Raw genomic sequence first — 17,570 nt, forward strand, 5'->3', positions numbered from 1 at the left:
AGGTGGAAATAAAATGTTTGATATTTTTACATATTCATGTGTTCTTCAGCAACAGTCTTCTGGTTTGTTCTTCATACGTGTTCCGGGTTGAACTCCCTGCCACCATTATGAAGTTGATAGAAAGGCACCAAGGGGAGGGGCAACGATCATATGACTCACTTCTCGGGACTCAACTATATCTCCTCCAGCCCCTGCAGAGGACCAGGTCTGCACAATCATCCCTTGCACATGCATCCCTCCATCCCAGCATGCTTTCCTCTTCTCTTCCTTCTCCCCTCCCTTCCGCTGAAGTAGCTCCCACAGCTACAGCTAATTACTGATTTCCAGCCTGACTTCCGCTATCCCTCCCAACTGTCCCACTTCATCCGCATGACCTTCACCCATTTCAACTTCCCTCAGGCAGCAGATCCTATCTGATACATACACTGACCTTGCTGAACTTTTTCAACGGTCAAATTGCCCCTCTGCTGGCCCCAAGGAGCTCCCCATACCCTCCAGCAGAGCCCAGCTCAGGTATCCCCCACCGCCATGTTCCCAGGAACTCAGACCAGTGAGTTTGTTCTCCCTCTTTACCGGGACACCAATTTGATCAGTCTTTCCTGACTACAGTGCCGAGCTTGACTACCACCTCTCCACCATCTTGGGCCTGGCTCTGCGGTTCAGCAGCACAGATTTTTATACATACCATATCCTCTTATCTGCCCAAGCCACAGGCCATCTGCACCAGTTTAACTAGGGCACCAAGTGGGGGGCCCTGGACTCTATTCACAGCTAGACCCATCCCTGACCTGCAACCTCTGCAGAACTCCCTCACACCCAGCTACTTTACCAGTCCTGGCCCTTGTCAGACATATCTCCAACTACAAGCACATGATGGCTTAAGCTTTACAGAAGCATGTGCAATATGACATGCTAATATTTTAACTTAATTTGGTTTTACAACTAACTGCAGACTGCATTGCATCCTCTCTAAATGTTTCAACAAGCCAAACTGATCCAGTGGGGGGCAGCGTCAAGCTAAGAGCATTCACTGTGATGTTATGGATGTATGAGGTCATTTCAAAAGAATAAAAAGGACACTGATCAACATGTGCTATGAAGTTATTTTCAGCAAGTGTAAAAGGCCTTGTGCACTATGACTATTAAACTGTCTTGAGCTGTTTTACTTGTGAGTAAGTTGTATTTCAGATAGAGGTGTTTTATATCTATACAAATGTGGACTGGTAATGATGACAGTGGTAAAACTGTATGCAACATTTCAAAAGCTTGTAATAACAATTGTGGTCAGCTTTGGTAAACTGTTTACTCTGTTGTCATGTAGAAATGTATTATTCTAAATGTGAGCTGGAACCCTTTCTATAGTAAGAACTGGTGAAATTGTATTCTAGAAAAGGTGTGATGACGATAATGTGGATGGTTTATCAGGCTAACGTTCCAATCGACCTAGAGGTCAATGTTACATCAGCATTCGTGACAGAGTGCGACCACAGAGGCTACAGTGAGTGTATGTATAGGCAGCAGCAGCCTTCTTCTTAGCAACAGTTCTCAGCTATGTGAACAGAGAAGAGAAAACAATGTGGTTAAACTATAACGAACTGACACCTCTAAAAATATAGACACTGATGTCATGAGTTTGCTGAAACTCTCACTTCCAAAAGTATGGGTATCATTTAAAATAATTTTATTGTCATGAGCAAACAAAAATACCTTCAGGTTTTATGAAATGTAGCCAAACAGATCAAAACTGTTAGTCAAACAAAAGGAAACCCAAAAGCAGACCCAGAGGCAGGCAGATGTGTAAACAACAGTGAGCTTTAATGAAAGATGATCGTCAGAACACAGAAACATAAAATACAGATTACAAGCATAAAAGAAAAGCACAGTAAAATCAATAAATGCAAAGGCAGGGGGTCCAAACTCAGGCAACCAAACTGAAATCCATGAGCAAGAACACAGGACTGGTGGACAGGTGAGACACAAATGAACCAACCAAGAGTGAGGAGAAAACAGGCTTAAAAAAGGAAGTGTGAAGTGAAATGTGAAACATGAGGATATAACTACAAAACAAAACAGGAAAAAACACCAAACCATGACAAAAATAGCTAAAGGTACAAAATGTCCATTAAAGGCATTCGTTTTAACAGATGTGTGCAGTCATATGACCCCGTCCTTGTACACTTTAGAGTGCCTTGAATGGTTTCTGTTCCCCTCTTCAGTCAGGTGTCTCTGCTCTCAGTAACCTACAAAACACACAAGACACCACACAGTACCATCACACTGGGCAAAACATTAACACTCATGTTTGTTAACTCCAATTATAAAAATCTAAACTATAAGACAGGTTACCCCCTCTCTACCACCTGTCTGTATAAGAAGGCAGAGAGTAAAAATATACTTGAGACCAGTATTACAGTGGGGCGGCTGTAGAGCAGGTCAACTAGTGATCAAAAGGTCGCTAGTTCAAATCCCGGCTCCGGGCAAGGCTGGGCTGCATGTCGAAGTGTCTTTGAGCAAAATACTGAACCCCACATTGCTCATCAGTGAGGGCCCTGCGATGAGCTGGTGACTTATCCAGGGAGTACCCTGCCCTCGCCCTGAGACAAGGCTGGGATTGGCTCCAGCAGCAACACCCCGTGACCCCATGGAAAGGGATAAGCGGTTACGGACAATGACATGACATGACCAGTATTACACTCAGTTCTGCCCAATCCAATGTAAAACAGAAGTGATCCTTTGTAGGGTGGTACCTGCAAAGGGAACTAGCATCACTGAGTAACTGGATCCTCCTGGTTCTGCTCTGAGGACACATTTCAATTCATTTTTTTTTGTTTTTTGTTTGTTTTGTTGTTTTCATTTACCCAAAAATGAAAAACTGTTTGACCCTGAATAAATAACACTGAAATAAGATCTATAAGAAAATAAGATAATTACCTTTTAATGGTGGACTTGTCAATCCTTCCCCAGACTTAACGTGTGGTAAACAGGGTGATGGAGGGATTCATCATCTGACAGAAAGACAATTTACAGAGCCTGAGATGTACACTAATAACATGATTCAACATTTATTTGAATGCCTGCTGGTTTTAATCAGTCTTTTCTCCTCAGATAGACCATCCACACTTTTGATGTAGTTTTAATCATTATCATGCAGATGATACACAATTTCCAATCTGGGCTAAAAATCCATTAGATTACTGCACTGAAAGCAGTTCCTCAAAAATGTTAGAATAGCCGTTGCTTTTGTTATTTCTTCATGAGAAGTCAAAATCTACAAAATGTTAGCATTACTTGCACATCAGAGTTTAAATCTTGGTTAACAAGTTTGCCCCATTACATCTTTTCACAGTTTGTATGGATACACGTCATGGTATTTGGATCTAGGACAAAGTGTATCTGTGAGAAAAAACTGCTACACTACACAAGTCTGCTGATTGTTATTTATATAAATACTGACCATCCACTCAGTTGGTGCTCTGACCAAAATAAATATAGTGTGTGCATTGTTGTGTGGTACTTTCATGGTGGCTACTTGACAGCAAACAGCTTCTATAACTGTGACTATAACCACAACAACAGCAGCTACTCAGTGAACTGAGGGGCCCATCAACGTTTTATGGTCTGTCAGTTTCTCGCGTGGTTTTTGTCCCCGCGGTGAATGAAGATGCACTGACATTTGCTAACACTCCTTAAATAGACACACGCTCACTGAGTGGTTTTCACCATTAACCAAAACAACAAGTGGTGCTGCAAACTTTACAGTAAGGGAAGGTTGTCTTTAACACTCAGTGACATATTTTCATTAACTAGCCTTTTACAATAACGGTGTTATATATTGCATTCCTCTGTGACAAGTTGTTACCTTTCTTCTTCTTGGGTTTGGTGACGAGAGCATATGTCGCCTCAGTATAGATTGGAGCAGCTTCACTCGCCTCTTCAGATACTGAAATATAATGAAAACACAACTACTTACACATAAAGAGCAGATAGTGTGAAAGCACAAAATGATTTACAAAATTACACACTGGCACAAAATGAAAATAATTTATTTCAAAATGAAATTAGCCAATTTAAGGAATCTGTGTTATTCCTGAGATGTTCTTAGCTAACATTAGCTCTGGCTAATGGGTTGGATAATTTACATACTGACACATTTAAGTTGAGAAAAGGTTGATGTGTGTTGGTTCACCTGTTTGTGGGGAAGAGGAAGACTGGCAGGAGTAAGAAGCAGTTGTGGTATCTGTTTGACACAAAGAAAATGTGTTAACATGTGACGGACCAGCAGTGCTCACTCGAAAGTTTTAACACATCAGAACAACCAGATTTTAGTATGTTCGGTGTCAGTCATTGAGGTCAACTTTCTTTAGTTTTCATCTCTGTACCTCTGATGTTTGGTTGACGTTTCCGACACGCCAGTAATACCACCAACAGCAGCAGCAGCAGAGCCAGAACACCGAGGCCAATCCAGAGCAGCAGAGAGAGTTGAAGGGCATGATGGGAGGACGGAGCTGCTGGAGAGATAATTATAAGTGCTGCTTAACAGACTTGACACTAATGCTGTAAAAGACAAGCCTTTTGATTTCATTACTTTACATCAGATACAACCATTCTCCTGAAGTAACTTTAAACATATCCTCTAAAAAATGTACATTTGTGAGCATCCACAGACCTCAGCGTACAGTAGGTAAGGTAAGTACAACTTAATACAGTAAAACAAATGTATGTTGAACCAGTGGTATGACTCACCTCTGACAGTCAGCCAGCTCCCCCTTGATTCATCCCCAGAGATTTTGCAAGTGTAGAGTCCTTCATTAGACGTAGAAAAGCTCTCGATGGTCAGGTTTCCTGTAGATCTGCTCTCCATGACGTGGCCATTTTTGGAGAATTCAGCAGTAATGTTGGAGGAAATTGTCTTGTTTTTACAATACAGAGTGACAGCATCGCCTTGCTTCACAGGATGGACAGGACTCTCCAGGATCACAGAACCAGCTAATAAAACACATCTTTATTACATAAAACTCGTAAGATTGTGAGGAAAGTAATATTTCTTATACATAAAGAATGAAAAATGAATCTTTCTTTCATGTAGAATGCAAATTGTCAGAATTTAAAGAATGCCCGATAATTTATCATCTGTTCCTGTTCACACTGGGTTACTTTGATTCTCAAGAATCCTTTTTCAAGAAATTTTAGTTCTTAAGTGTTTGTTCCTGATGGTTTCTAAGCAGATTTATGGATGTTTGTTTGCATGATAATGATGAAAGTGTGAGTCAAACTGAATCAAATAACTTTCAATTAACTGTTTGCATACCAGTCACAGTAATGTTGATGATGTTGCTTTTCTTTCCTCCCATTTCACACCAGTATTGTCCACTGTCTGATGTCTGATAGGTGTTTGTAATTTTGCAGGGTCCAGTTGACTTCGTCCACTCAGGAATACATGTTTGAACATCTTTGTCTTTGATCTTTTTCATCACTCTCCATCCAGTCAGTCCCTCCAGTCCCTCACAGCTGACCTCAATGGGATCAAGCTCAAAGAGCTGCTGCCTGTTTGGAACAACCTGAGGGAAAGCTTCATCTACGACAGAGACACAGAGAAACAAATACTGATTGTCATACTGATTATTGTGGGACTAAATTGTCAAAAGATTGAAATTAATTTATTTCTCTTGAACAATATTAATACAGAAATCCAAATCTGACTGCTACTTACCAGCTGTTTGAGAGCAGCTGAAGTCAACTTGTACTATGAGCAGCAACAACACCGTCATCACTGTAATGTAAGCGTAAATTTGGACGATTCGTATTCATTTGCATTAGAAATTAAGAATCTCTCCACATTAGAGTCAGTACTCACACTGTCTGATGCAGAGAGCTGTCACCTCCATGCTGCCTCACTTCTGATGATCTGAACATCAAACTGAAGCAAATATATCATCAAATCAGAAGCTGCTCCTCCTCTTCCTGTTTCTGGTGTGATGACTGAGGAAGCAGAAAGGTTCCTGGTCTCTGACAGACAGACCAACTATAGGTTAAATACAGTACAGTGTCAACAGGTGGTGCCAGAGCACCTGATTTTTATCATTGGATGTCCTTCTCTGGATGGATGTTGTATCTGGGCAGATTCTTGTTTAGGGTTTTTCCATCAAGAGCAAACAAAAAAAATCTACAAAAAGACCTACAAAAAAGTAAATATGTTATATAAAGGTAACACCACCGAGGGGTTGACTGTGTGTTGTTAAGTGGTGAGGACATACAGTAAGGGCTCAGTTAACACTAGTTGTTATCGGTCTACAGGAATCAGTTACAGCAGTCGCAAAAATGCCATGGTCATATATCAGCTATAACAAAAAGTTCTTGCCTTAAAGTCAAAGTGACAAAGTAGAAAGAACTGAAGGCATGATGTTAACAACAGTGACTTAAGGAAGTAAATGAACCTTTTCTATGATGTTAAGTTGAGTCTGTTCTCATCAATTTTAGTTTATTTCGACCAATATTCATGTCCATTGTTAGGTGACAACCTTCAGCAGCTGTAGTAATTATTGCAGCTATAAAGAAGGAACAGAGGAGTCTGTATAGGGAGGAAATCAGGGGTGGACGGTTGGGTTAATGAAGCGATGAACGTTCATTCAGGAGAGAGCAGTTCATCAAGTACATAACATAAGGAAAATGACTGAAGTGACATCAGTGTGTTTGTACCAGATGTTACAGAAGCAACATAATGAGCACACAACCACGCTCCAATGTGTCGCTGTTACGCTGAACAATCATGCCGTTTTGGTAATGATCAAACTTGTCTTTGTATTGGGAGACCCTGTCTATTGACCTGTTCTGTTGTTCAGGTGCGAGGGTGCGTTGCTCCTATTACAGTCACCCAATATCCAAAATCACCAGTGTCAATTTCCACCAATACAGGATGCAAAAGGACAATCAGAGAAAAGTACAACATCTGCCAACAAAGTTTAAAAATTGTAGTCTAATTTATACCAACCCAAACCGCGAGATATCAAAGAGAAGCAGCAGCACTATATTATAAGTGACAGTCGAGCTATTCTAGCTCATTTGAGAATGTGCGCAAATGATTATCTAATGATTATCTAATAACACGGGTCATGCAGGTGTTACAGGCTGTGGCTTACCCCAGGTTTATTACAGTCTTGGGTTCATATTTAGTCAGAATGTTAGTTACTGCAGCAGGTGCCAATGAAGAGCAAAGTGTTTTAATGTGTTTGTTAGTGTAAATGACACCAGTAAGCATCACTGTCTCACCCCTTTTCCAGGATAACTTCAGTTTTCAATATTACTGTATGTTGTGAGGGTATAAGTACAGTTTAAAGGAGAAGAAAAAACAAAACGTAATTGGATTTTGCAGGTGAAGTAGAAACTGTAACAGCACATAGACTAAATGTTACACATGTTCAATTTGAAATTCTAACTATGAAACATCTGTCTAAGAGAGTATGTGAGCCTTGGCCTCATAGTTTTGATTGTTTGGCCTGTTTTCCCTAAGGATGTCAGGGCGTTTTTTTGGCCTTTGTGTTACTCTTCCGCTCCAGCTGCAGAACCGGGCTCACATTACACTCCTCCTCCTTGCTGGATCTCTGTGACGTACCCTGCCCTTTGTTTGCAGGGACGGGGAAGTGGCCATGACTGGTCCGTCTCTCTGTGTGCTTCTTGTTTCTTCGTGGACACAGAAGAGTGTTACCTTAATAACACTAAAGGGAACAACTCATGTAAAATCCTGTCTGTGATGATGACAGTGTTATCAAAGGGTTAACCAAGTGGAGACTCTGACCTTTGACCTTCTATTGTCATCACTCACATTTCTACTGAAGCAGCTTCCTGGTTACACCCCCATCTGCTGTTTACTCAGTGCTACTGCAGTCTGTTGTTCACAGATGCCAGTTGAGGGCAGGTCCACCATTTATTCACAGAGGGAGAGAAAACGAAAGTACAGCTGGAGGACAAACAGAACACCAGGACATTTTCCAGTAAACTAAGACTGGTCTGTGGATTTGATTTCACTTTGTTTTCTGTGATTAGGACAGATTCATGCAACTCTGTGTTTTACACTGCTGTATTAACAGATCTTATCTGCATTACAGAGGCTGTGGTGAATGTACATGTGATTTTATCTGAGGCTGGTTTATGACAGTGCAGCTTGCTCTTTGAGTCGAGACGACATGGTGACACAAATGAAACAGGTATGTAGCCTTTTTATGAGAAACTCATACTTATAACTTCTAGTCGATACATTTGGAGACATTTTTGACAAGTTGTTTTGATTATTTATAACCTGTATCTAGATTCATAGTACAATCTTTATCTGCAAAGTTATTTCATAGCTCTCTGTGGAATTTGGTCCACCAAACAATTGCAAAAAGAATAACTTATTAAATGATGTAACTTTAGATCATGTGGAAAATGAAACTGGTTTGCAAAAAATGTAAAGTATGAAAGAGTGACTGTATGTTGTTGTATCAGTGAATGGCCTAGCTAATCTGTGACCAGTCACAGCATTTTACCCTCTATTCCTCTGGCTTGAACTACAGTGTTTGGTTTTATTTATACAAGTTTATCACAATGTTTAGGTTATAAACAGCTCAACCAGCAGTGTGGTCACTAAATGGCTGAACCGTTTGAGCCCTTCACAGCTTCAGTTTTATGACACTGCAGCGAGGCGTAGTCACTTGAACTGATCTCACATATTTTATAGTTTACTCATTTTTTTTCTTTTTTTTCTCAGAACTTGAGGATGTTTCACTTGAAGAACAGACTCCTGCTCAGACCTCAGCTCAGTGGTGTCACTGCATTGGTCTTATATCACACTGTTTTCATCCTTCTCCTAACATGTGCAGGTAAATGACACTCACAAACACATTATTTTAACATAATGGTTACATGAACATTGATATTAAATGATACTATAAAATATCATTTAGTGGAATTGTACAGAAGGGCACACTGCCGACCGAACCACTGTGATCATGTTGTCACAACACAAACATCCGGGTATAAAACTGGAGTTGATTTTCATTATTGAGAAATGTGAAAACTGCCAACTTTGTTATTTCCTGTTATATTTTTCAGTCGTAACATTAAAATCCAAAGGTGGACAACAGAAGACGTTATTTTGAGCAATCTGACATTTCTACTGTGATACTTTGATGAGCTTTGTTGGTTTGCTAGCATCTCTGCTATCTCAGACCAGTCTCTAGTTTTTGGTAAATTGAAGCAATAAATGTCATGTGCCTGTTGCCCAACAGGTAAATAAGGTCTCCAATGTAATGTTAGTGACAGTTTTGCTGTAAATGAGATACAAAATTGTCCTTTTTCAGCTGTGCCAGGGATTCCTCATGTTGATGTCAGTTGTTAATTCAATGACTGCAGGCCTAAGATAGTGTCATGCGATTGTCATGAGATTGAAGAAATGTAATGTGTATGGTAGTGATAGTAGTTGCATATTTACATACTATGGTCTCACTTTTGCATAGTGGTGTTAATCTGTCAAGCCTAAATTATTCAAATGATACTGAAAATACTTTTGTACTAAACTATACTTTGTGAAGAGGCAAAAGAAAGAGTTAATGAAAAATACATGCTTTTATTCCCCTCAGGTGAGTCATCTCAGCCAATAGTGGCAATGATAGGTGATGACATAGTTTTGCCATGTCAAATGGAATCTGCTGTGGATGCCAGTGGCCTGACTGTGGAGTGGTCAAGACCCAACCTGAAGCCCAGATTTGTCCATTTGAGGCGAGACAGTGTGGAGCTGGTGCTCGAGGAGAATCCGTTGTACAAGGGAAGAACGTCACTGTCCACCAACAAACTGAAGCGTGGAGACGTTTCACTGAAACTCTCCAAAGTGAAAGTGTCTGATGAGGGAACATACAGAGGCTATGTTCTCACAAGTGGTAGGCCGACAGACTGTGTGGTTCAGCTCACTGTAGGTAAGTCAATATTAATCTGTGTTGCATTTATAAAACCTATTATCATCCTGCAGAGGTATAAATGCATTACATAGTCCCATGATACTCTTTTCTAGGTTCTGTCTCCTCCCCCGACATAAAGATCTCTAGAGTCAGTAATGGAGTGTTGTTAGTATGTAAATCCACCGGCTGGTATCCAGAACCTGAGGTGTTCTGGCTGGACGGTGAGGGAAACCTCCTCTCTGCTGGACCTACAGAGACAGTCAGAGGTCCTGATGACCTCTATACTGTCAGCAGCAGAGTGACTGTGGAGAAGAGACACAGCAGGATCACCTGTAGAGTCCAACACAACCACATCAACCAGACCAGAGAGGCACTCATACATGTTCCAGGTAGGAAAAGGTATTATTGATGTCATCACTTCATTAGTTCCATACAGTCTCATCTTAACAACACATGTGGATCTTTCTTTCTTTTTGAATTTCAGATGAACTCTTTTTGGCCCAGTCTAGTTCTGCTGTTCGGATCTCCATCTGCCTCATTGCGTGCATCTTGACTATTTCTGCAGTCGTGGTTATTGTGTGGAAAGGGCGACAAAAGACAAAAGACATCAGTAAGTCACAACTTTAATGTAAGCTATTTGTTTCCAGACTTGAAGTTGCTTTCACATAGAGCTGGGCATCATATCGAGATTATATGGTGATCATAATATACAAAATATATATTGTTTGTTCAGATTTTATTAAGCATTATAACATGATATGTCAGAAGTGATGTCTTTACATCTGCATTACAGTTTAGTAATGTGAGTTCCTGAACTGCTCTACTTCCTTCTGTGTGACTTGTCTGTACACACTTCATCATCCCTACAATATTGCTGCAATATGTTCAAAAATATCTAATCATTTTTTTCCACATAGAAATCAAAACCAGCAGCAGTGAACTTCAGCCACTGATGGACGGAGAGAAGCTCATGACAGGAAGTGAGAAAATACAGTATCTGGAACATACAGAGGCCAAACTTAATGAGGACTTACAGAAGACTGAGGGAGAACTGACACATGTAATACAGGTGATTACAAGCCTGAACAAGCAGAAAGAAAATCTGAACAAGCAGAAAGAGAAACTCATCGCACTGCAGCAGGAGGAGAAGACACTGATAAAAGAGAAGGAGGAGAGGCTGGGGAAGAAACGAGTGCTGCAAGAAGACAAAAAAAAGGATAAGCATGAAAAAACCAAAAAGTATTTGGAGGACACAAAGAAAGAACATGAGAGTATGTTGGAGCAAACAACAAACCTATTGGTGACAACAGATGATCTGATTAATAAAATGACAGAAAGGAAGGTAAACCTAGAGAGAGATAAAGAGCAGATAAGTAGAAACCTGAAAGAGAACAAGAGACTGAGAGAAGAGGCTGAGAAGAAACTTAAGTCAGAGCAGGAAGAGAGACTGAGAGAAGAGACCGAGAGGAAACTTCAGCCAGAGACAGAAAAGGAAACAAATGAGCCACCATCCAGTGATTCTGTGTGATTGTCTGACTTCAAATCTGACTTAAATCACACAATTTGATGCCATGAAAGTTTGGTTAAGATCTTCAGTGTCATCTGTTTGCAACCTGCCTGTTAGTCCAAACCAAGGCAGAGTGTTGTCTGTTTCACATTCACTGTATATTGTTCTATAATTAGTGAATCTGATTCCTCCTTCACTAACATCAATAACACTGTGTACAGTTTGTGTGATTATAATCCCAAATGATTTATAGTACTCTGTAACAGTTCTTTTTCTTATGTTTTTAGTGGTTAATTTTAAACTTACGCATATTTAGGATGAAATACTTACATTTATTTGACACATTTTGAAAATGGTTTACAAAGATGTCATCTTCTGTTGGAGAACATTTTTGCACTTGTAGTTTCTGATGCTTGAGGATGACTTAAACATGTTGCCTTACAATGATTTGTTTTTTTCATTAACATGCTTTGTCATTAAAAATTGTGTGTTTTGTGTTTTATATACATTTTTTCATATAAATCTCTCGTATTTTTTTTTTTTTTTTTTACTTTTTTAGATGTGCATGTGAATGAATAAACCATGTAAGTGGTGAACTGTGAAGAATTAATTAATAAACCCAACTAATAAACCCTAAAGCTGTACCTCTGTGATATATACATAGAGACAAAACAGGTGAAGTTATTATGCTGAAAGAAACATCTTAATATCACTAATGTTTCAGAATAAATGTGTTTTAAAATGAGACACCATAAACTAAAGGACCAGGCAAGATAACGTACACACTGAAAGGGACATGAAACATTTTGTTTTACCAAAACTAATCTGACTTTTCTATGTTAATATTGTCTTTACCTTAATGTCTAAAACAGAACATAGAAGAGAAAGTAAAGTTTGTCCTTGGAAACAGAGTCATGTGACCCTCTGTGGCCTTAAACCTGTTCTGCCTCTGTCTGGTAATAATCACTGCACACAGAAACAAGATGGGCAGATATGATCATATCTGGAGGGATGCCAAACCCAGCAAGGCATGCTGGGATATGAACTGCTTTCTTAAATTATTAAGTATCATCCAATAAACTACCCTTAGTGTTACCTGTCATTTACTCTTCTGCTTCATTCAGTTTGTTCATTACCTTGGTTTATGAGTGGACATTTATCATTTTGTTTTAACTCAAAAATAAACATAAAAATGTTTAAAACAGTGAAGTGCTGCAAAGACACACGCACACACACACACACACACACACACACATACAAACATAGTGTTATTATACTAAAATATTTAAAATTGGATCTAAAGGTACTATAAGTGCTTATGGTGTATTTCTTTGTGACTGATTTGTCAGCTGGATAAAGTTCAATAAATGATCAGATCTTGACATGCAGCACATCAGTCGATCAAAATACTATTAAATTATGTCATTATACAGTGAAAATGCAGCATTTAATATAAAATGAGGATATATTGTTGTACTTGAGAGCTGCAGCAGAACAGCAATGAAACTTCAAGGGTTAATCACACAGTGTAACACTCCCTGCCATCCCCTAGCCATATGGAGAAGTAACAATATAATTTAAAATAATTTCAATGTCATAAACAAACAAAACTACCCTCAGGTTTTGTGAAATGTAGCCAAACAGATCAAAATTGTTAGTCACACAAAAGGGTGCCCAAAGGCAGACACAGAGGCATGATTGTTGGAATACAAAAATATAAAATACAAGCAAAAAAGAGGGTTAGAACAGAAGTGATCCTTTGTAGGGTCGTACCTGCAAAGGGAATTGGCATCACTGAGCAGAAGGATCTTCTTGGTTCTGCTGTGAGGACAAATTTCATTCCATTTTTTCCCCTCATTTACCCAAAAATGAAAAACTGTACGGAAAAAAAATACTATAATTCCCAAACAAGTTGCCTTGACTGAATATTGTTTGCAATGGTGTTTTTGTGTGGAAATCAGCAGTTTCACATTTCAAGGGTTTGAACATGTCTGTAGGCTGACTAAAGAATGGCTTTACCTAATTTTTTTAAGACCTGAGGAACCTCTAGAAATTATGGTCCCCACAATTAATGATTAAAAAGTTAGTCCCCACAACTCACATATACCTGTGTGTGTGTGAGAAAGCGTGCGAGTCATTAAACCACAAATGGGGCTAAGTATGTAATAACTAATAAACCTGTATGATATCATTATATATTACCAACCTGAACAGCAAATGGATAGTTTATATTTATATTTCACAGTAGATTAGATACATGAAACAGTTGAACAATGATATAATCTTTATTTTGTTGAAACAATAAAAAAACAAAGCACAATCAGAGACCCTTCAAAAATGTGCTGCAAAACAAATTAACTTACTCCAGGAAGGTTATCGTCCACGTTTCCCACTGGACACTCTGTTGTCTTAAAGGGATATTCTGGTGTAAATTTAATCCATGGTCTAACACATCGTGACACCAAGTTTTTTTTTTTTTGCTAGCCCCTCTAGGTATTCTTCAGTTTTGCTGCAACAGTTCCCAGACACACTAATCCTACATTTCTTTAAAGGTGATAAGAGGGAGGGAGTCACCAGAATTTGGTTGTAGATACAGTTTAATACCTGCCAAATAGAAAAGTTGTTGTTTTTTTAAAAAAGGTTTGAATGAGACTGGGACGAGTAACAATTTGCTTAACCTGAAATTGACCTGCATTTTGTTTCGGTTAAGCTAATATTAACCCTCCAACAAACAGAAAGACCCTGCAAGGAGCACTTCACCCTTCGCTGTCTTTGTTTTTGTGGTTTGTGTCTAAGAAGCTTGAATTATCAGCAGCATCTGTAGTGTCTAAAATAAAATATAGAAGACGCATAGCAGGCCATGTTAAAATAGGTCACATGTACTCGTGTGGTTTTTCACCTCTACAACGTGTGAGAAAGTCTGATAATAATCCCCACACATGGTAGCAAGACTGACCCTGTAAATGCACTAGTAATTTAATCAAATGAAGGCTGTACACAAGCAATTGGTTCAACAACTTTAAGCTGAAGCTATACAACGTTAAGGTAATGGTGAGTTAAAGCAGGTAGGCACGTAAATGAAAGCAGTTTCTAATCTTCTACAGGACGGAGAACTTAAGTATCAGAGTTGCCTTCAGTCAACTCTTCTTTCACGCTATTGTCCGGATCGGTTTGGCATTTACCTTTGCACACTTTACATATACATACATATGTTGGTGTAACTCTGAGTTTCCCACAGTGGAGCAGTCCAACCAGCAGCAGCAGCAGAACCACCATCAAAATGGTGGAAACAGTCCTTAAGATGAGGTACGGATGACAGGAGAGTTCTGAAGATGAATATGTCTCTCTGTGACGTGCTGCAAAGACAAAAGTCTACATGAGAGACGGAAGTGTTTCAGTGTGTTTTATGTTGTTTTTCACAATTATTTGTTTGATTATTAAATTGTGGATGTGCAATTTACAATATGTAATTTACAATTTACAATAACATATGAGCTACAGTCTTTAAAATCTACCAATTTACAATTCCTTTGAACCCAGAGCTTTTAATAATTAACCACAGTGGTTTCATTACGGTGTTTAATTTTGCTGTGACTTAAATTAAATTTGAATTCTGATATTCTGCCAACAATCACGCAGAACAATTGATCCCTTATTACATCTTACCTCTGACAGCCAGCCAGCTCTCTGCTGACTCTCCAAAGTCAGAGATGCTGCACTTGTAAAATCCTTCATCAGCTTTAGAAACACGCTGGATGGTCATCTCTCCTGTGGAGCCGGAGCCAATGAGGAAGCCATCTTTATAGAAATCGGCTATGTGGGCTGAAGAGGTCCTTTTACTTCTACAGCGCAGAGTCTCAGTCTTCCCCTCCAGCACAGGGAGAGCTGGACTCTCCAGGATCACATCTCCGACTAAATAAAAAATGATTTAATAGAAATAGTTCAAAATTAACTGTTGCTGTTGTGTTAATCCATGAACTGGCATATAATCATTTAACTGTTGAAAAAACTTACGATGAAGTGAACACATATAATTACAGGTTTACACATGAGGAGATTCTAATCAGTATGACAAAAAGGTATCTAATTCTTCTAGTCTAATTAAACAATGAGAAATTGCTTGACAGAGAACAGACAAATATTGTAATATTGTATACATCCTAAAATGTGGATTTTATTTAAAGGAGCAAACAATGATATTTTGATTACTGTTAAGTTTACCTACCTCACTCTGTAGAAAATGTACAAAATGTAAAGATGCACTCACATTGCTGCATATGTTTTAAACTCATTAGTAATCAATAAATGTTTTACGAGTGATAGTGATGTTGACGATGTTGCTTCTCTCTTCTCCGGTCTCACACCAGTATTCTCCGCTGTCTGTCGAGTAAGCAGGTTTGATGGCGCAGGGGAATTCTGTTGCTCCGACCCAGGTACTAACACACTCGCTGACATTTCCCTTCACCTTTCTCATTACGGTCCATCCAGCTGTGGCTTTAAAACCCTTGCATGAAAAAGCGATGGAGCTGTACTCGAAGATCTGCAGCCGGGTCAGAACAATCACAGGAAAAGCTGCATTTGAGACAAAGATACAGTTAAAGAGAGGCTATATGAGGAGATTCAGCACTATTAACTTGTATTTGTATTTGGAATAAGATTTAAATATTAGATTAAAAAACAAAAACAAAAAAACAAACATCATTATGGCATTGTGTAAAATGCACATATTTCTTGTGTCACAATCAAAAATTGTCCAACAGCCACTTACCATTTTCCTGGGTATAACTAAGGTGAACTGCAACCAGCAGTGTCAACACGTTCACCACTGCAGAGATGAAAGATGTTTTTATTTGTAGTTTCATGTCTTTAGGTTCCTTTTATACATCTTTAATTGACTGAGCATCTTAACGTCACATCTATCATAATTGTGATGTGAATTACTCTTTTTAATAATAAATTTAAAAAAACATATTTTTGTTGTTAAATGTAAATTTAGTACTCACACAGTCTGATGCAGAGAGCTGTGACCTCCATGTTTTCCTGCTGCCGACTGTCTGATCAGACTGAAGCACAGCCAAAGTGTAACGCAGAGGAGAACTTCCTCTTCCTGTGTTGTTAACGGATGATGTTGACGCAAGAGTGAACTTCGGCTGTAACACAGAGGAGCTGTAAATTATATCCGTTTTTCTTTTATATTACACATAATATCCATTTTACTTTTCATGGGCTACACTCAACCTGTGAAAACATTTGTGTGAAGTTATTTGTGGAACATAAGTAATGACATTCTAATGAAAGATGCTGGTGAGTTGCATCATGGGAAATGTAAGATTCAGGATTTTTGAAGCTTAATGTCAGTTTCTGTTGTTTCAGTTTTGATCCTTGTCTGTTAATCTGTCTCTGGGGCATGTCGGCACATTTAACAGTAACTATATATGTTTTTATCTTATTTCATTTCATTTGATTAAAAACAAGATTAGAAGATAAAACTGATATTTTGTGATTGTTGTTAGGTACTTTTCTGCATCTTTGAATATTCAAATGGACCCTGATATATTTTTTGTCAGTGACTTATGTTTTCTCATTACAATAACATCTGAGTAGATGAGGTTATTATGAGCTCTACCCAGTTGACACGCTGTCAGTCGACCACAGAGTTATTTTAAAAGCAGCAGCAGCAGCAGCTCAGTTCTTATAAACGGCATCTTCAGACGGGCGAACAGACAGAGCTGAGAGAACAGTGTGGTTTAACTGTCGCGATCTAAACCGCTCACTCTTTACACTGTTGCTGAGAGACAACGAAGACCTCAGATAGAGGAGATGTTCGTAATGATGATTACATGTCAGTCAGTTTTTAAGAAATAAATAAATGAAGCTTTAGTTTTACAGTTGGTTCAGTTCATTTCAACATTCTTCATGTTAATTATATTTCTGAACGAATCCACATGTCTTATATTTCATACATGCCAGATTTCTTTATTAGGAGTATATACAATAACTCCAACTTATATTATCAAACTGATGACTGCATATTGTATATAACATAGATAACACATGCATATATACTGTATGAAATGTTTAATTCAAAATATTACGGACTTCTAAATGTGAATGTTAAAGGAACATTAATTAAA

At 38.7% G+C, this 17,570-nt stretch overlaps 3 protein-coding genes across 4 annotated transcripts; 1 reads left to right on the forward strand and 2 right to left on the reverse strand.

The window, feature by feature from the left end:
- Positions 1–1,796: 1,796 nt before the first annotated feature.
- On the reverse strand, positions 1,797–6,338 carry LOC119026887. 2 transcript variants are annotated; one of them, XM_037111540.1, is made up of 9 exons: positions 5,855–6,338; positions 5,711–5,770; positions 5,309–5,575; positions 4,744–4,986; positions 4,380–4,508; positions 4,187–4,237; positions 3,860–3,940; positions 2,932–3,005; positions 1,797–2,240 (listed from the first exon to the last, which is right to left on the reverse strand). In XM_037111540.1, the coding sequence occupies exons 1-8, from the start codon at positions 5,883–5,885 to the stop codon at positions 2,950–2,952; spliced, it is 918 nt and encodes a 305-aa protein (XP_036967435.1). In that variant the 5' UTR covers positions 5,886–6,338; the 3' UTR covers positions 1,797–2,240; positions 2,932–2,949. The 2 variants fall into 2 exon arrangements, with proteins under 2 accessions (XP_036967435.1, XP_036967436.1); XM_037111541.1 differs by having other exon boundaries at positions 4,380–4,505; positions 5,855–6,331.
- Positions 6,339–7,883: 1,545 nt separating this feature from the next.
- LOC119026844 (butyrophilin subfamily 1 member A1-like) lies at positions 7,884–11,942 on the forward strand. Its single transcript, XM_037111443.1, has 7 exons — positions 7,884–8,002; positions 8,103–8,201; positions 8,744–8,855; positions 9,615–9,947; positions 10,043–10,318; positions 10,414–10,539; positions 10,847–11,942. Exons 2-7 carry the CDS (start codon positions 8,181–8,183, stop codon positions 11,455–11,457), a joined length of 1,479 nt encoding a protein of 492 aa, XP_036967338.1. The 5' UTR covers positions 7,884–8,002; positions 8,103–8,180; the 3' UTR covers positions 11,458–11,942.
- A 2,454-nt stretch (positions 11,943–14,396) lies between these two features.
- LOC119026893 (low affinity immunoglobulin gamma Fc region receptor II-like) lies at positions 14,397–16,512 on the reverse strand. Its single transcript, XM_037111550.1, has 5 exons — positions 16,440–16,512; positions 16,205–16,261; positions 15,751–16,008; positions 15,103–15,348; positions 14,397–14,792 (listed from the first exon to the last, which is right to left on the reverse strand). Exons 1-5 carry the CDS (start codon positions 16,468–16,470, stop codon positions 14,551–14,553), a joined length of 834 nt encoding a protein of 277 aa, XP_036967445.1. The 5' UTR covers positions 16,471–16,512; the 3' UTR covers positions 14,397–14,550.
- Between the last annotated feature and the right edge of the window lie 1,058 nt (positions 16,513–17,570).

The sequence above is a fragment of the Acanthopagrus latus genome, chromosome 10, assembly GCF_904848185.1.
Source record: "Acanthopagrus latus isolate v.2019 chromosome 10, fAcaLat1.1, whole genome shotgun sequence".
In the NCBI taxonomy this organism is placed as follows: Eukaryota; Metazoa; Chordata; class Actinopteri; order Spariformes; family Sparidae; genus Acanthopagrus; species Acanthopagrus latus.